The following is a 26,083-nucleotide window of genomic DNA, read 5'->3' on the forward strand; positions in this document are numbered from 1 at the left end:
ATTTCGCAAGGAAGGCCCTGATGAGCCTGCTTTAATAACCAAGACTCATTTACAATTAACAGCCTCCAACTGCATAAACACAATATCCTAATAAAGAACTTTTCTCTTAAGTTAATATACCACTACCCCAACCCTCCTCATCTTGCTGACACTGTATATTGCCTTGAAAGCCCTTGCTTCATAGTCCAGAATAAGGTAAACTTCAGCCCAGAATGCAGTAGAGCTCAGTGGAGAGTTTAGGAGCTATCTCTCCAACCCAAGTGTCCCATGGAAAATGGAACTATGGGTAGTAACAAGCAATACATTCAACCCCAACCCCAACCCCACACATCCCCACACAGACACTCACACCCACATGGTGATCCTTGAAATGGAAGGGGGAAGGAGGAGGCAGGCAATTTGCATTAGACACAGTTTAATCACCTTCAAATAGATTAAAAGTTCTGGTTTACACTTCCCCCCTCCCCATTAAGTCATCCAGACAGGACCCTGGCTTAGAAAGAGAAAAACACAGGTGCTCTAGGAAATATAGCCACATATAATACATAAATCTTCTTCCCTGAAATAGAGCAGGTCCTGAGCAGAGTTGACTGAGGGACACAGCCCACCCACAGGGTGAAGTGACTCTGGGACTTTGCCGGTGGAAGTACTGGAAGAGTGAGGCTTGGAGGAAGCCCCCTGGTGTGGTTACCAAGCCCAAGGTGGGCCAAGGCCTTGGAGTGGGTTACCTGGGAGGGCAGCAGTACTGGGCTTCACTTCTCACTCAGCTGAGGCCTAATGGAAGTACTAGTGGTCGTTTTTGTTTCTTTTTTCTTTTTTTCTTTTTTGAGGGGACATAGGGGGAGAGGAGAGGAGAGCCTCTCTGTGCCTTGGTTTCCCCATTTGTGCATTCAAGGCCTTTGTAGGCCTCACACAGGGAGTCTGAGGGGGTAGTGTTTAAGTGAGCACTCAGGCTTCCTCTGATGAAAAGGAACCACCAAAGTGCAGACTTTTATTACTGCTATTCCTGCTCTTAATGGGAGCAAGAGTCAGAAGAAAACAAATTAAAAGGGGCAAATGAGAAAGGAGTAGAGATGAGACAGAGTGCAAGGGACTGTGACATTGGTATCTCATAAATTCTTATTGAGAATGGCATAGATATTAAAAAGTTTCTCGGTAGTCTATGAGAAATGTAAATTACTATCTATACTACAACTACTTACATATATCTAATTAGAAAAGAGTGGGGCTTGGGGTTTAGATAGTGGATGGGGGACAAAGGAGAAGCTACATGAATAAATACAACAAGTGGAAGCTACCTGACCCATTCCTAAAAGGATTTGCTGGCAATGTTGGCACTTTGTAGCCAGGACAATCCTCCAACCTCATTCTCCATCCTCTTCAATTCAGAAGGCCCCAAGAATCCAGATAGGATTCCCTGGCCAGAGGTCTCTGTGACTGCCTCTGGACTAATGCCATGCAGCAGGTGGAAAGGATTTGAGCCAGTCTCAAGAAACTTTAACCCCAGAATTGGACCAATCACCCCAAGCAGAAGAGCTGGGATCCGGAGAGAAGAAAGGAGAGTCCAAGGAGACTCCATGGCTGAGGCCGTGAAAAACCAGTGCCAGGGCCCAAGAAACCCATAGTTGTAGTTACCATAGGTCACTGACATCTTCTGTGACTGCCTTGAGACCAGGAAGGAAAAAAAAAACTTGCAGCATGAAAATGCCAATGTGCAATTTGGTGAACAAAGACCAAAGAAAAACCAGTAGAGTGGACAGCTTACTTGCTCTCTGTCTCAGGTTTCTCTTCTCCCCTTAAATCTCTTATAGCCCTAATTAAACACAAACAAAAGTCTCTTCCATAGATGGACTACTTGTCAGCTTCAGCCACCTCCTGTGGTGGCTCTGGGGGTTCCGGGGGTGGCATCTTTGCAGGAGTGCTGGTATCCTCTGGCATCTTGTTTGTGCTCAGATGTTCTGTTAGGGCCTGAGAGGAAAACATATCAAACTCAATACAAAGCTCACACTCAAAATCCACATGGAGATAATCAGTAGACACTGAGCTCTTCCTCTGAACCCATCACCACATCTATGCAACCACCGACACTAAACTCAGAACCAAGACCAGCCTATCATCATCTTCTCAGCAGAATGTAACTGGCATTTATTTGAGTTCTCGTCTTAACTGCTGTGGAGATATGCTTCCATTATTATTCATGATAATAATAATAGGACAACAAATAATTACACAGGCCCCTCTCATTTACAACAGAATGTTATAACATACTTGTCTAACAAGGTCTGATCCAGTGGTACTCAGTCTTGTTTCTGCTCTAACACACAGCTCACTAGAATAGTGATTCTAAACCAAAGAGGGTGGGGTGGCAAAATTTCGGGGTGATATATGTAGTTTGAAAATGTCTCCAAAATAATTCTAAAATACCACCCTTCCCCACATTCAACTGAGAATCAATAACCTAAATTGTTATGATTTAAGACCAGATTCATCAGAAAAATGATATTCAAAATGATAATAATATATAAAAATAGTTTTGCTGTACTTCAAAAAAGAAAATTCAAAATTTAGGAAATGCAAAGAAAAGAGCAATTATCTACCTTACAAAAAGCATTCACTTAAAGGTAGGATTCATTTACAATAACTTCAAAAAGAACAAAATAGTTATGAATAAATGTAACAAAAGAAGTGTAAAACTTATCCTCTGGAAATTAAAACCATTGTTGAAAGAAATTAAATAAGACCTAAATAAATGAAAAGACAGCCTATGTTAATGGCTTGGAAGACTTAACTTTCTTATGATGGCTATACTCCACAAGTTGATCCATCAATCCAATGTGTTCCCCACCAAAATTAAAGCTGACTTCTTTGCAAAAATTGAGAAGCTGATTCTAAGTTTCATGTGGAAATTCAAGGGACCCAGAATATCCATAACAATTAAATAAATAAATAAGAAAGTTGGAGGACTCACACTTCCAAATTTCAAAACTTACTATAACACCATAGTTACAAAGACAGTACAGCACTGGCATAAGAATAGACCTATTGATCAATAGAATAGAAACAAACTCTCACATTTATGGTCAATTGATTTTTGAGAAGGGTACCAAGACAATTCAAAGAAGAAAGAAGAGTCTTTTAAAAAATGGTGCTGAGACAACTGGATAGCTACATGCAAAAGAAAGAATTTGGACCCCCTACTACACCATATATAAAAATTAACTTAAAATGGATTGAAGACCTAAATGTAAGAGCTAAAACTATAAAACTTTTAGAAGAAAACAAGAGGCATAAATTTTTACAACCTTGGGTTAGGCAATGGTCTCTTAGATCTCACCACAAAAGCACAGCCACAACAATAAAAAAGACAAATTGGACTACATCAAAATTTAAACCTTTTAAAGGGCACCATAAAAAAAGTGAAAAGACGACTCACAGAATGGGAGAAAATATTTGCAAATCATATATCTGGTAAGGGTCTTGTATATAAAATATATAAAGAATTCTTACAACTCAACAATAAAAAATTGACAAAGGATCTTAACCGACACTTCTCCAAAGAAGATATATATATGACCAATATGCTTATGAAAAGATGTTCAACATCATAAGTAGTCATCAGAGAAATGCAAGTTAAAACCACAATGACTTAAAAAACCCACAATGATTACAACTAAACTACAGAACAACCATCATTAAGAATCACTTGAAGTCTAGCTGAACGGAAGTCCTATAACTAAGGATATATAGAAGAATCCACGTTGAGCCTGGCAGGAAGGATGGAGATGTGAAACGGGCTGGTCCCCCCACCCACTTATGGCTGTTAAAAATCAGGAGGTATATCTCGGCTGCAGAGGTCCCCCCTGAGGAGTGAGGGGGTCCCAGTCCCACACCAGGTTCCCCAGCCCAGGGTTCCACTGCCAGGAAGAGAAGTCCCCACAACTTGTAGCTGTGAAAACCAGAGGAAATTGTGACAGAGTGAGACAGAGGGCTGCTAGAGTCTCAGGCATTCCTCTTAAAGGGCCTGCACACGGACTTACTCAGTGCTGGACTCACTCACTCTGAGCTCCAACTCTGGGGCAGCACCTTGAAAGGCACCAGGGACATATGGGGAGGAACTGAATCATCTGGCTTCAGGGTGAGGGCTGGAAAGGCAGCTTTCTCCCAGACAGAAGTGCTAGCAGATGCCATTGTTTCTTTGGTGAGCCCTCCCCTCTCCCAGCATGCAGACAAAGGCAGCCACCACATCCGAGTCTTCATCAACCTGCCTAAAACTGTTGGCCCCACCCGGGTGATTCCCTGAGACCCCACCCCACACAACTTTCTGGCCCACCCAAGCCACTTCTAGTTGATTTTCCATACAAATAACCTGCTTTGGCTCATGCTGTGGACTTTCCAAAAATCTCTCAAAGATTCACAACCCCCAAATAAGCAGCATCTGGCCTCGGCATGCCCCCTACCTCTTGCTGAACATCCCCAAGTCTGGCACCAGTGGCAGCTAGCCTCAGTTTGCAGCTTAGCCTTTCCCAGGCACCTCCAAGCATAGTGTGGGTGGAAGACATCTGCAATCTGCCCCAGGAAGGGCACAGGCAGCAACTGAACTTGGCCTAGGGTAGGGCCCCTCCCAGGAGGCCCCAGGGCTAAGGACAGCACACCCAGTGACCGGCTTCCAACTGTGCTGGAGCACCACCTGGCTCCCTCTACAGGACACACCCAAACAGCAGATTGGGCACACCAGAGCCCTGCTAAAGTGAATCCCGCTCTGTAGGGTCAGCCCCTGCATAACAGCTCCTCCACTGTAGTCATGGCCAGTCCTCACAACCAATTTGCCTGAGGGTCAGCCCCTCCCATTGACAAACAAAAAGTAACCAAGGCTCAATCACAACAGTAGAGTACACACAACCCACAAAAGGGACACACCTGGAGCACCCACCCAGGTGACAAAGGAGACTGTACCACTAGGCCCCACAGGATACCTATTACATAAGGCCACTCTCCTACGACTGGGTGATACAGCAGCTCTTCCTAATAGATAGAAACAAACACAAGGAGGTAGCCAAAATGGGGAGACAAAGAAACATGCCCCAAATGAAATAACAGAAAAAGTTCCAGAGAAAGAACTAAATAATATGGAGACCAGCAATCTACCAGATGCAGAGTTCACAACACTGGTTATAAGGATGCTCAATGATCTCAATGAGAACTTCAACAAGATAGGAAACAACAAAACGGATATAGAAAACATGACAAAAAAAGTCAGAAATGAAGACTAAAATAACTGAAATGAAGAATAGATTAGAGGGAACCAATAGTAGATTAGACGAAGCAGAGGTTCAAATCAGCAAGTTAGAAGATAAGGTAGCAGAAAACACCCAATCAGAATAGCAAAAAAGAAAAAAGAATCCAAAAAAATCAGAATAGTTTAAGGGGCCTCTGGGATAATATCAAGCATACCAACATTCACATCATTGGGGTGCCAGACAGAAAAGAGAGAGAGCAAGGAATTGAAAACCTATTTGAAGAAATAATGACGGAAAACTTCCCTAACTTGGCAAAGAAAATAGACATAAAAGCCCAGGAAGCATAGATAGTCCCAAACAAGATCAACCCAAAGAGGCCCACACCAAGACACATCATAATTAAAATGCCAAAGGTTAAAGACAAAGAGAGAATCTTAAAAGCAGCAAGAGAAAAACAGTTACCTACAAGGGAGCTCCCTTAAGACTGTCAGCTGATTTCTCAACAGAAACTATGCAGGCCAGAAGAGACTGGCATGAAATATTCCAAATGATGACAAGCAAGGACCTATAACCAAGATTATTCTAGCCAGCAAAGCTATCATTTAGAATCAAAGGACAGATAAAAGCCTCCAAGACAAGAAAATGCTAAAAGAGTTCATCACCACCAAACCAATATTACAAGAAATGTTAACGAACTCCTTTAAGAAGATGGGGAGGGGGGGAAGAGATCAGAAATATCAATAATAAAATTGCAATAACTACGTATCTATCAGCATTTATTTTAAATGTAAATGGATTAAATGTTCAAATCAACAGACATAGAATGGCTGAATGGATAAGAAAACAAGACCCTTACATATACTGTCTACAAGAGACTCACTTCAGATCAAAAGACACACAGAGACTAAAAGTAAAGGGATGGAAAGAGATATTTCATGAAAATGGAAATGAAAAAATAAGGTTGGGTTAGTAACACTTATACCAGACAAAACAAATTTTAAAACAAAGGCTATAACAAGAGACAAAGAAGGAACCAGCAATTCCACTTCTAGGTATTTATCCAGAGACACCCAAAACACTAATTCAAAGGAACACGTGCATCCATATGTTCACTGCAACATTATTTACAATAGCCAAGATATGGAGGCAACCTGGGTGTCCGTCAGTGGATGAATGGATAAAGAGGTGGTACGTATATACAATGGAATACAGAATATTATTCAGCCATAAAAAAGTAATGAAATCTTTGAAACCTATGTAATTTTACTAACCATCGTCACCCCAATAAATTTAATAAAATAAAATTAAAAAAAAAAAATGAAATCTTGCCATCTGCAACATGGATGGACCTAGAGGGTATTATGCTGAGTGGAGCAAGTCAGACAAAGAAAGACAAATGCCATATGATTTCACTTATTGTTGAATATAAAGAACAAAACAGAAAGAAAAAAAAACAGAAAAAAACCATAGATAAAGAAAACAAACTGATGGTTGCGGGATGGGTAGGAGGTTGGGGGGATGGGTGAAAATGGTGAAGGAGGTAAGAAGTACCAATTGATAGTTACAAAATACTCACAGGGATGTAAAATACAGCATAGGGAATATAGTCAATAATATTGTAATAACTATGTATAGTGCCAGGTGGGTACCAGGTTAATCGGTGGGGTGGGGGACAGGGGAAATCACTTCCTAAATTACATAAATGTCTAATCACTATGTTGTACACCTGAAACTAATATATTATTGTATGTCAACTGTAATTGAAAAATTAAAAATATATATATTTAAAAAACACAATGAGAAACCACTTCACACACACTAGAATGACTAAAATCAAAATGTCAGATAATAAGTGATGCCAAGGATATGGTGAAATTTGAACCTTCATACACTACTGGTGGGGAAGAAAAATGGTGCAGTTGCACCACTTTGGAAAACAATCCAGCAGTTCCTCAAAAGGCATATAAGTCCATGCAAAAACTTGTACATGAATATTTATAGCAGCATTATTCATAATAACCAAAAGGTGGAAACAACCCAAATATCCACTGATTGATGAATGGATAAATAAAATGTGGTCTATTCATATAATGGAATATTATTTGGCCATATAAAAGAATGAAGTACTGTTACATGCCACAACATGGATGAACCTTGAAAATACTATGCTAAATGAAAGAAGCTAGTCACAAAAGACCACATATTGTATGATTCCATTTATATGATGTGTATAGATGAGGCAAATCTATAACGAAAAAAGTAAATTACTAGTTGCCAAGGGATGGGGCTGGGGGAACTGATGGGAAAGGGTGAGTAACTGCTAAAAGGTACAGACTTTTTTGCAGGGGAAAATGCAATGATTTAAAATTGATTATTGGGATGATTGAACAACTCTGTGAATACACTACAATCTAGTGAATCATACATTTTAAACAGGGATTTTATGGTATGTGAATTATATTTCAATAAAGCTATTACAAAAAAAAGTAATTTCAGATAATAAAATTTTAAGAACATACTTTGTAAAGTATATCGTGAGCAGGACAGCTGGGCGAGTTCCTACATCTACATATTCCAGTGAGGAAGCCTCTTTCTACCAAGGTAACCACACCACTAACTCCAACCCACTCCCCAACCCCTATCTTTGCTCCCATAGCATTTTATGCTTCCCTCATCAAGGTACTTTGCACGACATCAAGCTATAGCCTGTTTTCTGGTCTCTTGTCCCTATCAGACAATGAGCTCCTTGAGAGCAGGGACATCATTTGCCTTGTTCATTGGCATATCCCACACCTAGTACAGTGGCTGGCACAAAATGTCAAAGAAATGACTAGATCTTAATCTACCTCAAGGACACAAAGATCTGTGGCCATGTCAGGGCAGAAGCAGAGACAGGGAAGCTGGAGCGATTGGACATGAAATTGCATAATTTTATCTCTAAGGCATAAATTTAGCCTACATCCTCTATCATCAACTCAGCCTTCAAGTCTTAAAGTTAGGAACACTTACTGGGCTCTGTGGCAAGAGGCTGCTACTGGTCTCTTGAGTACTGGGAGGTCGACTTCCACTTTCCTCCAGTGGCAAAATACCCCTTCGATCCAGGACACTGAAGATAAGACAGTTAATAAAGCACTTTACATTCACCCCTCCACGCACCCACCCACTCACTGAATCTTGCTGTGTGTACTGGAAAACATAAACCTGTCCTTTGGCAGTCTAGCCTGATCCTAGCACATGCCTCCTGTCTTCCATTCACTTTGTCTTCCACAAACCAGGGAATACTTCATTAACCAGGGAACAAACAAATGAAATAAGAATGAAAGGTCATCCCTTCAACAAGTCTGTGGTCTATGGTCCATGCAGCACCAAGAGACAATCCCTGGGGAGATCTATTTGACACCAAGAGGCCACATTCAGAAGAAGGCATCAGACTAGGTAACAGGGATCAGGTTGAGTTGCTCATCCCAAGAATCCCAGGCACCTTCTAGTCCCCTGAGTACCTGGGAGGCAAGGGGCCACAAAGCACTTCACAGCAGTTCTTCACAATGTTGCCATGGCTGTAGGGATTCTGGACACGATTCTTGCCTGTCCATGAGCCTTTGATCTGCAAAATAAAATCTAAGGCTTACTTTAAAGATTATGTTGAAGATGAAAAAATTCTGGAGATGGATGGTGATGATGGTTGCAGAACAACATGAATGTACTTAATGCCATTGAATTATACTTAAAAAATGGTTAACACAGTACATTTTATATAATATGTATCTTACCACAATAGGAAAACAAAATACATGCATAGAGCCATGGAAAAATGTTCATAGTAGAGTGAAAAAGGCCGATAACTGAATGATATGTATTATTTTCACTTAAAAAATACAAAATATATAGTCACATAAACAAACATGGGAACAAGTCTAAAGTCTAGAAGAGAATATATATCATACCATTAACAATGATGATGTTTAGGAGGTAAAGTTACAGGGACTTATTTACTATTTTTTGTTCATCTGTATTTTCTGATTTTCTACAATGAACGTGGATTAAGTGATAACTTTTAAAAAGCAAGAATTTATTCAGTGCACCTGTCCCTGTCCATTCAAAATCCAGAGGCACCAACTAGCCTTTAAACACTTATGAACAGCTAAAGACCTTGTACCCACCCAACCATTCAACCTCTTCCTAATTCTCTACAGGCATTCAGCTCCAAACAAAGCAGTCTGCTTTCTCTTTCGCGCATCAGATTTAGCAATCTCCCACACCAGGTTTCTGCCTCCCTCGACCTCCCAGGCCCTGGACACTCAGTTCTCTAGCAGGTAATGAGAGAGCAGGCTTTTGGGCGAAGACTATGTGATCAGGAGAAGGGAAAGTTGACTCACGTCTTCATTGGTTGTCTGGTTGAGAGCCACGAGGAAAGTATGAAATCCAGTCAGTCCCACGACGGACCAGAGAGTGAAGAAGCAAATGAGTACTTCTAGAACAGTGAAGTGATGTTAAGGAATGTTGAAGATGCCACACCAGGGGGCTTGATGCCTCAGCTCATACTCATGGCACCAGTCACATCATCTTTACCTCTTGGAACATATATCACAAATGGCCAAGTATCCACATATAACAACAGATGAATTCTAAACTCGCTGAGCATATCCCTTATGAAAGGTAAAGGACTCCTGTTTATTCACTATTAGGAGCTCTCTAATATCGCTAGTGTATCTAATTATCTGTTTATTCATCACTAGTTCTTTGAAGAGGACATTTAGGAGGGGGCCATCACTGTCAATGGGAAATCCATCAAAAAATAAACTTTACAAATGAAAAATTGGTGGGAAAAACAGGATGTGGTTTATATAAATCCCATCTGAATCTCCTTTTCAGAAATGCACCTGCTGTTCAAAATAAGCCTTAGCCTTAACAGGAAAGTGGGACTTCCAGCAAATGACTTAAGAGATGTATTGAGGCAAAGATAGCCCACTAAAAAAGGCAGGGCTGAGCATAGGATCAGAATGATGTAGGAGGGAGACAGTAGAGAATAGGGTATAGGAAAGACCTCCCTTTACATACTGGCCACCTTCCATTCTGGTTGCTAACACTAAAACTAGATTTTCTTATTTTTTCTTTTTTTTTCTTTCTTATTTTAGACTTTGGCACTCTCTGACATCTGAAAAATGAGATGATGGAAAAACTGCAGAGAAAAAGCATGCTGGAAAATAATTTAAGAGGGATTCATAGGGACATACTGCCAGGGGAGGATATGTTCCAGGAGTTTCTTTCAACGTCTCTAGGAAGCCAATTTTCAAAGATTCTGTGAAATTGTGAGGGGGAGTAAAGAGAAAAATTAGTGACTTTAGTAAAAAATGCACACTTATCCTAGTACTTACTCACTTCCTTTCTTCCCTATCCCTTGTTATGAGCTGGCAAGAAATAAGCCCTCACTCAGACAAGGGACTCTCACCTCCAAGCCAGTAAGTTTCCTGAACAAAGGGTTCACATCTCCAGTGCGGGACCCAGCAGCACTGGACTAGAGAGTCAGGCAGAAGCCAAGCATTTGCCTCCCCTCCCCCTTCCCTAGCCCCCAACTATGGGCATGGAGAGGGATTCTCATTCACAGATGAAAGAAATCAGAAATATCTAAGAAAAATCCTCTCCTCATCAATCCATGCCCTCTCTTGTTCAAAATCCTGAGACCTTATCTCTTCCCAGAAAGCTGTCTTGATTAAGACCACTCCTGTAACTCCACATCCCATCCTCCCTTATTTGTTATCTGCTGATGTGTGTGTGTGCGTGCGCGCGCGTGCGCGCGCACGCACGCACATACACATGGGTGTGTATTTTCTATCTCCCAAAGTAAACCATGAGCTACTAAAAGGCATTTCTCTAGTATAACCCCTTCTACCACCTGGCACAGGGTAGGTCTTACAAGGCAGAAGAAGGGAGGATACAGACAGCCAAAATACATCCCCAACTTTTGGGATCACCTCAGAAATGCCCAGTACTCTGGGTACAAACCAGTTATTATGGCCACAGTCCCCAACAGAAGGCCAAGTGAAAAGGCCAACACACTTAGTAAATACTGATTGATGTGAGCTGAGGTTTGGCGCCCTGCTCAAGATCAGACAGTAGTGCTCATTTCTAACTGGTCCTAAGGTGCCTTCGCAATGGTAAAGTCCCACCAGGAAACCCAACTATTCCCCTAAGTTGTCCTCAAGTCCTCTCCCAACCTGCCCCCCACCCACAACTCCAAAAACAGGCACTGCCCTGCATACTCACTGAGGGCCACATAGACGATGTTGAAGGCGAAGACATAGATGGTGAGGAGGGAGAGAGAAAGGATGAAGAGGTAGAAGTAGCGGTAGTTCCTCTTTCCAACACAATTCCCCACCCAGGGGCAGTGATGGTCGAAGCGCTCTGTGGAAGAAAGACAGAGTCTAGTGCCAAAGCCTCCAAAACACAGTGCAACCCCACCATCCACATAATAACTAATTCAAAGACCCCAGGATCATTGCCTATTTCAATTGTAAAAAACTGGTTTCTGTCTTTCAGAATGTTTTCATAGCCATCTCATTTGATCCCCACAATCACCCTGGAAGTTGAGCAAAAGAAGATATTCTTTTCCCCATTTTACAGATAAGGCACTGAGGGGTTGAGTGATCTGTTTCACTGCCAGTTAACAGCAGAGACCTTGCTTTTCCAAAGAAAAATCTTAGTAGGTGGGCCTACGAAGTTGAGAAAGAATGAATAGATGAAAATTGCCAAGGAAATTTTCAACCATGAGTAAAATGTGGTTTTCTTAACCTCCAGTTAGTAAAAGACTATAAAACTACAATACTTAAAATGGTGTGGCACAGCTTCATGGAATGGAAAGTGCCCAGAAACAGACTACAATATATTATAAAAACTTACTGTCTAATAAAGGCAGCATTACAAAACCAGTACGGAAAGGAAGTATTTGTCCATAAACAACTCTGAGACAATTGGCTATTTGGTTAAAGTCAGATTATTTGGTTAAAGTTAGATTGGCTATTTGGTTAAAGAAAATAAAGTTAGATTTTTTTCCCCTCACACTATCAAAATTAACTCCAGATGAATTATAGAGTTAAATGGAAAACCAAAGTGAAACCATAAAATAACCATAAATAATAGATGGACACTTATCCCCCATATAGAGAAGGACTTTATGAACATAAAAGTAATGAGGTGGGGGAACACTGATCGGGGGCAGATGGGTGGCTCCGTTGGTAAGAGCACAAGCTCTGGGCAACGAGGCTGCTGGTTGGAGTCCCACATGGGCCAGTGAGCTGCACCCTCCACAACTAGAATGAAGTCAATGAGCAGCCGCGCAGCTCCCGGGTGGCCAGATGGCTCAGTTGATTGGAGCGCAGGCTCTGAAGCACAAGGTTGCCAGTTCAACTCCTTGACTCCTGGACTCCCACAAGCGATGGTGGGCTCCGCCCCCCGCAACTAAGATTGAACACGGCACCTTGAGCTGAGCTGCTGCTGAGCTTCCAGATGGCTCAGTTGGTTGGAGTACGTCCTCTCAACCACAAGGTTGTCTAACAACGGCAATGGACCTGGAGCTGAGCTGCGCCCTCCACAACTAAGATTGAAAGGACAACAACTTGACTTGGAAAAAGTCCCGGAAGTACACACTGTTCCCCAATAAAGTCCTGTTCCCCTTCCCCAATAAAAAATCTTTAAAAAAAACACACAGATGACAAAAATAGATTTGATTCCATAAACTTTAAAAATATTTTACATGTTAAAAATACTATAAAGAAAATTAAAAAGAAAAAAAAAACACAACAGGAATGTGTGTAAATTTTGTACCTTAGTAAATGGAAAGTCCTTACAAATCAATAACAAAATACTTCTTCAAGAAAATAGTCAAAAGGCCAAAAACAGTTAATAAATACCAGATAAATATATATTTAAATGTTCTCATATTCAGTAATAATTCTGTGCAACACTAGTACAACAATAAGACACTTTGCCTATCAAAATAAGAACATGAAAAGTAATATCCAATGCCAGTGAAGAGGGTAAAATGGACACGCTAATATACTGTTTGTGGGAGTATAAACTGAGAGAACCAGTCTGGAAAGCAATTTAGCAGTATGTAGCAAGCGCCTTAATAATGCTCATGCCCCTTTAGCAGAATAAATCCATTTCAGTAATTTCTCATAAGGAAATAGAGATATGCACAGAAATTTAAGCAATAATTTTTATTATATTTTTGTTGTGGTAAAATATATGTAACATACAATTTGCTATTTTAACCATATTTTAAGTGTACAATTAAGTGGCATTAAATACATTCACAATGTTGTGCAACCATCACCACTATCTATTTCCAAAAACTTTCATCACCCCCAAAGAGAAACTTTACCTATTAAACAGTAACTCTCCATTTTCCCCTTCTCCCAGCCCTTGGTAACCTCTAATTTTCTTTCTATCTTTATGAATTCACCTACTTTAGGTATTTCATATAAGAGGAATCATACAATATGTGACCTTTTGTATCTGGCTTCTTTCAGTTAGCATTATGTTTTCAAAGTTCATCTATGTTGCAGCATGTATCAATACTTAATTCCTCCTCAAGGCTGAATAATGTTCCATTGTATGCATATACCACATTTTGTGTATCCATTCATCTAGTGATGGACACTTGGGTTGTGAACAATGTTATGGACACTGATGTACAAAAATGTCTGAATGTCTCTCTGTTTTCAATTCTCTTTGGTATTATTATGAACAGAATTTTCACCCCAAAATTTATATGTTGAAGCCCTAACCCCGAACATGACTATACTTGGAGATAGAGCTTCTAAGGAGATAACTAAGGTTAAATGAGGCCATAAGGGTGGGGCCCTAATCCTATAAGACTGGTGTCCTCATAAGAAGAGGATGAGACACCAGGAGTGCACAAGCACAGAAAAAAAGGCCAGGGAGGACACCGCAAGAAGGTGGCCTCTTGCAAGCCAGAGAGAGAGGCCTCACCAGAAATCAACCCTGTCAACACCTTGATCTTGGACTTCTAAACTCCAGAACTGTGAGAAAATTAACTTCTGTTATTTAAGCCACCTAGTCTGTGGTATTTTGTTATGGCAGCCCAAGCAGGATAATACAGGTATATATATACCCAGGAGTGGAACTGCTGAGTCATATGATAATTCTGTGCCTAACTTTTTGAGGAACTGCCAAACTGTTTTCCACAGTGTAACCATTTTACATCCCCACCAGAAATGTATAAAGGTTCTAATTTAACCACATCCATAAATTTAATAATTTTGATTGCAGCATTATAATAATGAATAAAATGTAATTGTGAATAAGATCTGATAGGAGACTGCCTAAATAAACTAGAGTATAGCCAGATGATGGATTATGCAGTCATTAAAATAATATATTCAAAAAACATGTATTAAAGATGTATTAAAAATGCTCAGGATATAATGTTAAGTGAAAAAGGCAGGATTGAAAAATCATGTGTGATCTAATTTTGCAAACAAGAGTAAGACTGGAAGGAAATACAGCAAAATGGAGAGTGAGTTAGGGATTAAGTTTTATTTATTTACACTTTCTGTACTTCCCATGTTTTTTACAATGAACATACATTATTTTAATGAACAAAAAAAGTACAAAGAATAAAATATATAATTTCTAAAGAACAATGAGCTGTGTAGTGATCAAAAAATAAGGCTGTAAGAATGGTACATCTCCCAGTTAAAGGGCTACAATTTATCTTTTCAGAAAAAGGAAAGATGTAGATAAAAATGACATGTTCGAGTCTTACTCTAAGAAAACCTGCCATATAAAAACATTGGAAATGCAGATTTATAGAAATATAGTTTACTGTATTTTAAATCACACTTTTTTTTCTGATAATACAAGCAATAAATGCTCATTATAGAAAACTTGAAAAATATTTTTTAAAAGATTTTATTGGGGAAGGGGAACAGGACTTTATTGGGGAACAGTGTGTACTTCCAGGACTTTTTTCCAAGTCAAGTTGTTGTCCTTTCAATCTTAGTTGTGGAGGGTGTCGTTCAGCTTCAAGTTGTTGTCCTTTCAGTCTTAGTTGTGGAGGGTGCAGCTCAGCTCCAGGTTCAGTTGCTGTTGCTAGTTGCAGGGGGCGCAGCCCACCATCCCATGTGGGAGTCGAGGAATCGAACCGGCATCCTTGTGGTTGAGAGGATGCGCTCCAACCAACTGAGCCATCCAGGAACTCAGCGGCAGCTCAGCTCAAGGTGCCGTGTTCAATTTTAGTTGCAGGGGGCGCTGCCCACCATCCCTTGCGGGAGTCAAGGAATTGAACTGGCAATCTTGTGGTTGAGAGCCTACTGGCCCATGTGGGAATCGAACCAGCAGCCTTCGGAGTGAGGAGCATGGAGCTCTAACCGCCTGAGCCACCGGACCGGCCGAAAAATATTTTTTTTAAATGAAGGAAACAAAATCACTCAAAATCCCACAACCTATAAATAACAAACTATAAGCATTCTGGAGTATTTTCTTGCATATCTCTTTATACAAACTTACATTTTTAAAATGTGTAACTGAAGTCACACTATACATGTAGCGTATCTTCTGTTTTATTTCATTTTGCTTTCTGGTGTGAGGTTTTTCCATAAAAGTCTATCATCCCACAATTTATTCGACCATTTATCTACTGGTGGACAATTAGGTTTATAAATTTTTATTATTATTATTATTATTATTATTATTATTATAATCCTGAGGTAAATATTTCCATACCTAAATCTTTTACCACATTCCTAATTATTTTCTTAGGATAAATCCCTAGAAAGGGAATCACTGGCATCAAAGGGTATGCATGTTTTAACGCTTTTATGAATCTTAGTAGGTTGCTTCCCAATTTTTTGTTTTCCAATTTGCCCTCCTACCCATGTAAGACTAAGCATTATCAGGTTCTCCTTGCTTATTTTCTAGATTTAAAAGATCCTGTTTTAATTTTCATTTCGTTGATTTTTAATAGGGATAAACTTTTTAAAAAAAATTTTATTAGGGAAGGGGAACAGGACTTTATTGGGGAACAGTGTGTACTTCCAGGTCTTTTTTCCAAGTCAAGTTGTTGTCCTTTCAATCTTAGTTGTGGAGGGTGCCGTTCAGCTTCAAGTTGTTGTCCTTTCAGTCTTAGTTGTGGAGGGCGCAGCTCAGCTCCAGGTCCAGTTGCCGTTTTCTAGTTGCAGGGGGCACAGCCCACCATCCCTTGCGGGAGTCGAACTGGCATCCTTGTGGTTGAGAGGATGCGCTCCAACCAACTGAGCCATCCAGGAGCTCAGCGGCAACTCAGCTCAAGGTGCCATGTTCAATCTTAGCTGCAGGTGGCGCTGCCCACCATCCCTTGCGGGACTTGAGGAGTTGAACTGGCAGCCTTGTGGTTGAGAGCCCACTGGCCCATATGGGAATCGAACCGGCAGCCTTCGGAGTTAGGAGCATGGAGCTTTAATCGCCTGAGCCACCGGGCTGTCCCGGGATAAACTTTTTTCATGTTAACTAGCAAATTGTATTTCCTGTTTTATGAACTGTCTGAAGTGTCATTTCTACTGAAATGTTAGTGCTTCTTTTTTAAAAAATGAATTTGTATTAGTTCTTTATATTTAAGAATATTAACACGTTGCATACGGTGGGGTTTAAATCCCTCATACCCCTCTGTTCCGGCAGGTTTTTAAAAGAAACTACTTTAAAATGCACTCTTCTCTTTAAAGCGTAAATGCTTCTATGTCATTTATTATTTTTCTATGGAATTTTTTAGGATTTACTCACCTATGATATTAGTAATCCCTCCTGGTGTGATACTGCAGAAAGCAGCTTCCTTTGTGCAGTGGGACACGGCAAAAATTGCATATGTACCGAGTTTCACTTCTCACTTTTTTGATGCGCACACTTTACACACCCGTGTGTGATTTTTTTTTTCTCTTCCCACTATGGGCTCCAGATGATGCATAGCCAAACCTCCCGAGAGCCTGGCCGGATTGTCTTCCTTGGGGGCCCGCTGCGTAGGCACTTTCACAGCTGGTTCCCTATCGCCACTCATCTCACCTCCCTGTCTTGGCCTCTCACTGCTCTCTGCCCAATCTTTTGAAATTCTCGTTATCCGTCCTTAACGCATGGCTCAGAAAAAAACAAAGATTCTCGTGATCCGTACGCAACGTGTTAATAAGGAGAGGGAATTCCTTATGAAAACCTTCACATCACACCTTCTTGAAATATCAAGTTTCCTGGTTCATTTCACATCAGTTTCAATTTATAAAAATCCTATCTACATACAGCCTTTTACCATATAAAATAAGATACATCTCAACCTTTGCCTAAAGTATTGGCTAATAAGAAGAAAGCAATGTACTCAGGCCTGTTCCATGGCAAACATAAAGAATGCTGGGAGTATGCCTATTGATACTATAAGGAATTGCATATATGCCTACCAATAGACATATTTACTCCCTGTTTCTGATCTTTCCCATGGTTCAGCACACACTAGGAAGTGATTACAATTAAGCCACATACATGCAAATAGAAGCACAGACCCGTGCATTATGCACACATATGCCCTCCATCCTTGCAGCAGCAGCGGAGAAAGAAGAAATGAGGGTTTTGGAATCAGACCTGTTTCAGCTTCATCTCTTACTAATTTTATGAACCTACACAAAGGTGCTTCACTTGAGTCTTCATCTGTAAAATGGGGTAATGCCTATCTCATAGGGTTCTTACAAGTCTTAAATGAGAGAAAGGGAAAGTACTTTGCACAGTGCCTAGTATATAGTAGGAACTCAACAAATGCTAGCAACTTTCTTTGGACCACTACGTCTTACATAGCCCTTCCTTCCCCGATGCTGCCCTCCAGTGGACTAGGGTTCTCCTCCCACTATGTAAGGAGGATTCTACTTGAAACAAGTCTAGTAGAGGAAAATCTAGATTTGAAAAACAAGTCAATTATTTCCTCATTTACCAAAGAGGTGTTTGTGTGTGTGTGTGTGTGTGTGTGTGTGTGTGTGTGTGTGTGTGTGTTTAATTTTAGACTGGAAGACATTTAAATTCCAATTTAATCTACAGAAGTACAGTTGATTTACAGTTATTCAAACGCTTACTTCCTATCTAAATCTATCTTCCCACTCCTACTGAGTTTTCCTGAGAAAAATCACCCTGACCCTCTTCTTCGACTCAGCCTTTCCCCCCAGACAAAGTCATAGTGGTTTTACTCACCCACACAGTTGTCACAGATGCTGCAGTGGGAGGCGCGGGGAGGTCGGAAGATCTTGCATGTATAACAGTATTTCAGCTTCACAATCTGGTTGTTTATCTGAAAATTCTTGATACGAGGGGGTGGTCGCTGGCCCTGAGGCACGGTACCATTGGTAGCTTCTGTAGATCAGTAAAGACCGTTAACATCACTGCTTCCCATCATTTGAAGCCAAAAGTCTCACCACCTCTCCAAAACCAATGGGAGTAATCAAAGATTTCCTAGGCCCACTGTCTTCTCCAGACTAGCATTTCCAGACTAGACTCTCAACATCAGTGTGCCCCCAAAATTCCACTAAGTGCCATGCAATTCTTCTGTGTACATATGAAAAAGTGCTTCTTCATGTTTTTTTAGATGATTACAAAGAAAAACAGTCTTAAAAGAAGAAATAAAAATGGCCAAAAAACATGAAATGAAAACATCCAACTTCAGTCATAATCGAAGAAATAAAAATTAACACAAACATAACATTTCCACCTACATTAACAAATATTAAAAAGAATAAAAATACTCAGTGCTCACAAGGATGGGGAGAAGGTATTTTTATACATTGCCAGTAAGCAATGTGGCAATGGTTACCAAAATTTTAAATGAGTTTATTTTTTGACCCAGAAATTCTGTTTTTAGGAACTTATCAAAATTTCAAAGAGATGTGCAAAACATGTTGACACAAGGATATTTGCACAGAGGCCCTTTTAATGGTGAAAAACTGAAAATAACTTCAATGTCACAGTAGGAGGTTGGTTAAGTAAATTATGATACATGCATAGGATGGAATATTACGCAGCCATTTAAAATGTTTTAGACAAGCAAACGATGACAGGGAAATTTTCACAATATACTGAAAAATGAAAATGAATTCCAAAAAGCAACACATATAAAAGGATATTACCTTGCAAAAATAAAATATATGCATGAAAAAAAGACTACTAATGCTTAGAATCAGAAAAACAATTATTTTAAAATAAGACTAATACATGCTTATTGTAAAAATTTTGGAAAAAGCAGAAAATATAAATAAAAAAAACAAAAATCACTGACAGTCTCTCAACTCAAGGGTATTCATGCATTTTGGTGTATTTTCTTTTATCTTCTCTTAACACATAAACATTCTTTTTTTATTATTAAATTTATTGGGGTGACAATTGTTAGTAAAATTACATAGATTTCAGGTGTACAATTCTGTATTACATCATCTATAAATCCCATTGTGTGTTCATCACCCAGAGTCAGTTCTCCTTCCATCACCATATATTCGATCCCCCTTACCCTCATCTCCCACCCCCCACCCCCCGCCCCCTTGAGATATTATAAATACCACATTGTATCCTGTGTTTTTCACTTAAGATTATATAGTAACATTTTTCCCATGGTTGTTAATTTTTTTCTCAAAACATTATTATTGACAATATAATATTCCATAATATGCATGTACTATTATTTATTTAACCATTCCATATAGTTAGGCATTTAAGTTGGCTCTGGATTTTTACTATTTAAATTATGCTGCATGCGAAAACTTAAAATATTACTGTTAAAGCTAAATCCCCTTTGATCACCACCTCAATCCCAATCTCCTCCTCCTTTCTTCAAGAATATATCCACGTGTTAAAATTAATTTTTAAAACATAAAAAAGAAAACTATGTTGAAATCTGAGCAGTAATATTTGAAGTTGCCAACATTAAAATAGCTAGGCCTATATTAAAAAGAAAAGAAAAAGAAAAAAAGAAGATGCACTAAAAATCCTTCTATAGTAATTCATTTAAATCTGTTTATTTCCATTAGCTAAACCCTGAGAGAATTGGAATTACTGGGTCAAAGAGTATGAACCAAAAGCCCATAACATTACTGCCAAATTGCTTCCCAGAGAGATTGTATAAATTTGCATGCCCGCCCATCTGCAGCATATGTGAGTGCCTGTGTTATTGCACATTCGCTGTACAGAATAATTCTAAAAACAGAATATTCTTTTCAATTCACTTTGATTTTTAGACTACCTGCCTTATGGAATGTTTTTCCTTTTTTTTTGCAGAGTATGGTGAATGCTGTGAAATCAAACAATAGCAGTGTGTCAAAAGTCTTAAAAGGATGGGGGATGGCTATTCATTAGAGAATGACATGAGCACCAGCATGTCACCTTTATATTTTTTTCCGTGTGCATTATATGAGGGCACCTGGGAGAGAGAGTTCATGGTTCATCCTCCTCGTGAAGTGCTATGACACAAGGGAATCATCCATCTTCTTCTCTCTGTTCCCCCCCCACACACACACAGCATACGCAATACAATAAGTCCTCACTTATTGTCATCAATAGATTCTGCAACGTTAAGCAGAATGATGTATAATGAAACCAAGTTTACCATAGGCTAATTAATATAAATAAGAGTTAAGTTCTTACAGCATGTCATCCACATTATAACAAAACTATGTTGAACAAAATGATGTTATCTGAGAACTTGCTGTACAGGGCTGAATGCTAAGTGTAGGTTGACAAAAACTTGCCAGAATAAAAATAAACATATGTATGAACTCAAGAACATACTCTTCTATCAAGAGAAACATGCTAAATGCAGAGATCACAACATGACGGCTCAATCCTGGACCCCAGGCCCAAGGATATGGCAAAACAGAGCCAACCTTGTTAACAATCTGCTGTGAGGTGCAAGACACAAGTCAAGGCACTCCAGCTGTGCCAACACACCTTACTTCTGCTTTTTTTCCCACCATTTCCATCCTCACCTCATCCCTAAGCAGTTCAAGCTCAGATGTGCACAAATCTATGCCCCTATAGACCAACTAAAACAGGCCAGAATTTTTCAAAAAGAAATTCACTAAGAAGCTAAAAGGAAACACAGCTAAAATAAAAGAAAAAAAATACAAAAGTTTGGACACTTTCAAAGCACCCTAAAAGAGTATCAAATCAACACATTGTACACCTTAAAATTACACAGTGTTATATGTCCATTATATCTCAACAAAGCTGGAGGGGGAAAAAGAAATCAAGTGGAAATGGGAGGCAATATTTCACTGACAATACTATGCATATAAACATTAGGAATAAAAATATGAGAAGTACAGAAACTAGATAAAGAAAACTATAAAATTTTTATTAATGGGCATAAAATTCAATGTGAAAATATAGAAAGACATACTATCTTCTTGGATAAGTAGATAATAGTATAAAATAACATGTAAATGTAATGCAATACCTATTAGAATCCAAATAGATTGTGTTTTTAATTAAATAATATTAAAATCCCCCCCAAAAACACACAAAAAAACACACACCCTAAAAGTATTAAAGGCGATCCAAGATGGTGGAGTAGATAAATGCTGTGCTTGCCTCCTCCCGTGACCACATTAAAATTACAAATAGGGGCGTTCTGATGGTTCAGTTGGTTAGAGCGCAAGCTCTGAATGACAGGGTTGCCGGTTCGATTCCCACATGGGCCAGTGAGCTTCACCCTCCACAAATAGATTGAAGGACAACTACTTGGAGCTGATGGGCCCTGGAGAAACACACTGTTCCCCAATATTCCCCAATAAAATTTTTTAAAAATGAAATAAAATAAATAAAATTACAAATAAATTATGGAACAATCAACCTGGAGATACATCTGAAGTCTAGCTGAATAGAAGTTTTATAACTAAGGACATAAAGAAGCCACATCCAGACTGGCAGGAGGGGCAAAGACATGGAACAAACGGTCCCACACTTGTGTGTGGCAGTTGAGAATCGGAATGGATATCTCAGGCACAAAGGTCACCCCCAGAGGAATGAGGGACTCTAGCCCCACACCAAGCTCCCCAGGCCTGAGTACAAGGCTAGGAAGAGGAGCCCCCAAATCTGGCTGTGAAAAACAGTGGGGATTCTGATCTTTCCGCTGGGAAATAAGACTGTGGGAGACACAGACATCCTCTTAAAGGGCTCATGCACAAGCTCACTTGCTCACAGACACTCACCCTGGTCTCTGGCAGAGGGACAGTGACTCAGGAGGCATCAGAGACTCAGGAGAGAGAGACACTGAGTTGTGTGGCTTCAGAGCAAGAACTGGAGGGGCAGTCACCATTTTCTCTGTGTAGAATGCTCCTCCCATGCAATGGGCAGGCGGGCGCCATCTTTCCTGTGTTACACACACACACACACACACACACATGCGAGCGCCCAATTTTAAATCTGCATTGGCCTGGTGAACTCCGCTTGCTCTACCCACTCACTCCACCTTGGTGACTCCCTGGGACCCAGCCCCAACAAATTCGCTTAACACCTGCGGCACTTTCTCAGTGAGCAGCAAGCCCACTGCAGTGCCCACCCTACACTCTTTCTTGGGAAACTCTCAGGAGTCCGTGGGAACCAGGATGGCAGCATCTGCCCTCAGGGTGCTCTGAGAATTTTGCTGAGTAGCCCCAGGCCCATCATTGGCACCAAACAAGAATCTACATTAATGTGGTGGAAACGTGTCCCTCCCTGGTGACTCTAACTCCCCATGGCATCCAACTCGCATAACACAAAAGACTCTAACAGCAGCTGAGACTAATGGGAGCTGGCAAGCAGCAGCAGGACTCCACATGTCCTGGGCTTTGTGTGGAGCTACTCCAGGCCCAGAAATGGTGGCAGCCATCCTTGGTTTGAAGCGTTGCCTCTAAAACATACCTCCAGGTCCAGCACAAGCAGCAACCAATCATGGATCACTTTGTAGCCACTATTCCCCAGTTGGTCAAAGACAGTGGGTTAGCTGGGCCTGTACTGGAGCCCCTCCCAAGAGGCTCTTGAACCAACATACCTGGAGGACAGCATCAGACCACAGCAGAGTACCACCCAATTAGACCCACAAGTGGCATGACCAAAGGGTGGCCTCAACAAGCACCAGGGCCCACTGGGGCAAATTCTGCTCTGTGTGGTAAGCCCACACACATAGCAGACTGTAAACTGTGGGTGTGGCCAAATGCCACAGCCAGCCAGCCTAAGGGTCAATCCCACCCACTGATGTGCCAATAGCAATCAAGGCTCAACTATACTAGGAGGCCATATAAAACCCATACAAGGGACACTCCTGGAACACCCAGCGCAGGTGACTACAGAGACTGTGCCACTGGGTTCCACAGTGCACCAACTACATAAGGCCACCCAGCCAAGCCTGGGAGACATAGGAGATCTACATAATACATGGAAACAAACACAAAGAGTCAGCCAAAATGGGGAAACAAAGAGATGTGTCCCAAATGAAAGAACAGGAGAAAAATCCTGAAAAAGAATGAAACGAGAGAGGCAAGTGACGTCATAGGAATGGCAGCAGCGAGGTGGTCTTCTTGAGTTCTTCTCCGGAAATTACCACAACTTGAACATCTATAACCCATCAAAGGACTCTCTGCTCATCACACAGAATAGCTAAGAGACTCATACGAGGATTACTTTAAGGTGGGCAAACTGGGCGAGCAGGGGAAGAGGGAAGGGAGCAGTGTGGAGATGCAGCCAGCATCCAAAGCTGCAGAGATGCAGGGGGTCCCGGGACAGAACAGAGACCACAAGAGCCAGGAAATAGACTCTTTCCCTGCTTCTCACAGCTGATCTCCCCAGCTGAGGAATAGTGTCAGATTACAGAGGAGCAGTAGCACTCAGGATCTGGGAAGACCTGGTTTGCAGCTGCTGTCACCCAGGGAAGAGGCTGGGAAGAGTGTGACACTGCTGGGCTGGGAGAGAAAAGACTACTCCATCCCCAGCCTCCACCCTTTCTGGCCTGCCTAGGGCAGGGCAATTACAACTGCAGAGACACACCTAGGGGTCAGCAGCAGGTGGCAGAGGCAGCTCTAGGCTTTCAGTAGCTCAGAAATCTCACATCCTACACACACACACACACACACACACACACACACATTCATACACAGAAGAAGTGCCCTAAGACTCAGGAGACCTGGACACAGGGCTGGCTGTGTTACTCTCAGTGCGCATATGTGCAGGCAAGAGCAGAAACTGCACTGACTTTGTAAAAACTACCATCCAGACCCCATAGCCCCACTCATCTAGAACTGCAGTGCCAGTGTCACTCTGGGCACCAGGTGGCTGGCTCTGCCTGCACAAGATGCAGAGGACTCTTTGGTACAGCAGAGAACAACCTGGAGATTACTTGGTGGGCTTAAGCCAAGACTGGTGCTGCTATTTTTGTTTTGTTGTGTTTTTTGCATTTTTGATATTTTTCCCTGTGTTGAGTGTGGGTTATCGGTTGTTTCTACATGTGACTGTACTTGGTTTCTTCTTTGTTGTTGTTGTTGTGCTTGGTTATTTGCTTTGTTCTGAAATTGCCCTACACAAGGGCCCAGCCTAAGAGGCACAAGATTCAATACACCCAGAGGTCAACTCCAGACCAAACCAGAGTACTACCGCATTTGACCTACAAGTGACACACCCAGAGGGAATTCTCTCAAGGCACAAGAGCCTGTAGGGGCAAAGCCTCATTTGAGCTGTCAACCCTCATGTAGCAGATCATCCACTGTGGGGAGAGCCAAGTCTCACAACCAGTCAGCCTAGGAGTCAATCTCACCTACTGACAAGCCAAAAGCAATTAAAGCTCATAACCCTAGTAAACATCTATGCACCCAACATACGAGCACCTAAATACATAAAACAGATATTGACAGACATAAAGACAGAGATCAACAGTAACACTATCATAGCAGGGGACATCAACACACCACGGACAAGGGACAGGTCTTCCAGACAGAAAATAAATATGGAAAGAGTAGGCTTAAATGACACATTGGACCAGTAGGATTTAATCGATATTTTCAGAGCATTTCACCCCAAAGTTGCAGAATACACATTCTTCTCAAGTGCACATGGAACATTTTCCAAAATAGAACACATGTTAGGCCACAAAACAAGTCTCAATAAATTTAAGAAAATTGAAATCATGCCAAGTGTCTTCTCTGACCACAGTGCTATGAAATTAGAAATCAACTACAGGGAAAAAAATTGGAAGACACAGATATACATGGAGGCTGAATAACATGTTACTAAATAATGTATGGGTCAACAATGAAATCAAGGAAGAAATCAAAAGGTATCTTGAGACAAACAAAAATGAAAACGCAATGACCCAAAATCTGTGGGATGTAGTCCTTAGAGGGAAATTCATAGCAATGCAGGCCTTCCTAAAGAAACAAGAAAAATCACAAATCAATGGGTTATCCTTACACTTAAGGAATCGGGAAAAATCACAGCAAAATAAGCCCAAAGGGAATACAAGGAAGGAAATAATAAAGATCAGAGCAGAAATACATGAAATAGATACCAAAAATGCAGTACAAAAGATCAGTGAATCCAAGAGCTGGTTTTTCAAGAAGATAAACAAAATCAACAAACATTTACCCCAACACACCAAAAGAAAAAAGAGAGAAAGGATCCAAATTAATGAAATCAGAAATGAAAGAGGAGAAGTGACGACACCACAAAAATACCAAAAATATTTAAAAATTACTATGAGCAACTATACGCCAAACAAATTAGACGATCTGGAAGAAATGGATAATTTCTAGAAGCATACAACCTTCCAAGGCTAACTCAAGAAGAAACGGAAAACCTGAATAGACTGATTA

General features: G+C 40.7%; 1 protein-coding gene across 2 annotated transcripts in view; it reads right to left on the bottom strand.

Moving 5' to 3' along the window:
* Positions 1–398: 398 nt before the first annotated feature.
* ZDHHC9 (zDHHC palmitoyltransferase 9) overlaps positions 399–26,083 on the bottom strand; it is a 57,178-nt gene continuing 31,493 nt past the window's right edge. The window contains exons 4-10 of one of the 2 annotated variants that reach the window (XM_019717012.2): positions 18,453–18,611; positions 11,502–11,639; positions 10,488–10,536; positions 9,614–9,716; positions 8,738–8,841; positions 8,247–8,343; positions 399–1,968 (exon numbers count right to left, since the gene is read on the bottom strand). In XM_019717012.2, the coding sequence (XP_019572571.1) occupies positions 1,852–1,968; positions 8,247–8,343; positions 8,738–8,841; positions 9,614–9,716; positions 10,488–10,536; positions 11,502–11,639; positions 18,453–18,611 (767 nt within the window). In that variant the 3' untranslated portion in view covers positions 399–1,851. The remainder of the gene's footprint in view (positions 1,969–8,246; positions 8,344–8,737; positions 8,842–9,613; positions 9,717–10,487; positions 10,537–11,501; positions 11,640–18,452; positions 18,612–26,083) is intronic. The other variant, XM_074323204.1, reaches the window with a different exon arrangement.

This window comes from Rhinolophus sinicus, chromosome X, assembly GCF_036562045.2.
Source record: "Rhinolophus sinicus isolate RSC01 chromosome X, ASM3656204v1, whole genome shotgun sequence".
In the NCBI taxonomy this organism is placed as follows: domain Eukaryota; kingdom Metazoa; phylum Chordata; class Mammalia; order Chiroptera; family Rhinolophidae; genus Rhinolophus; species Rhinolophus sinicus.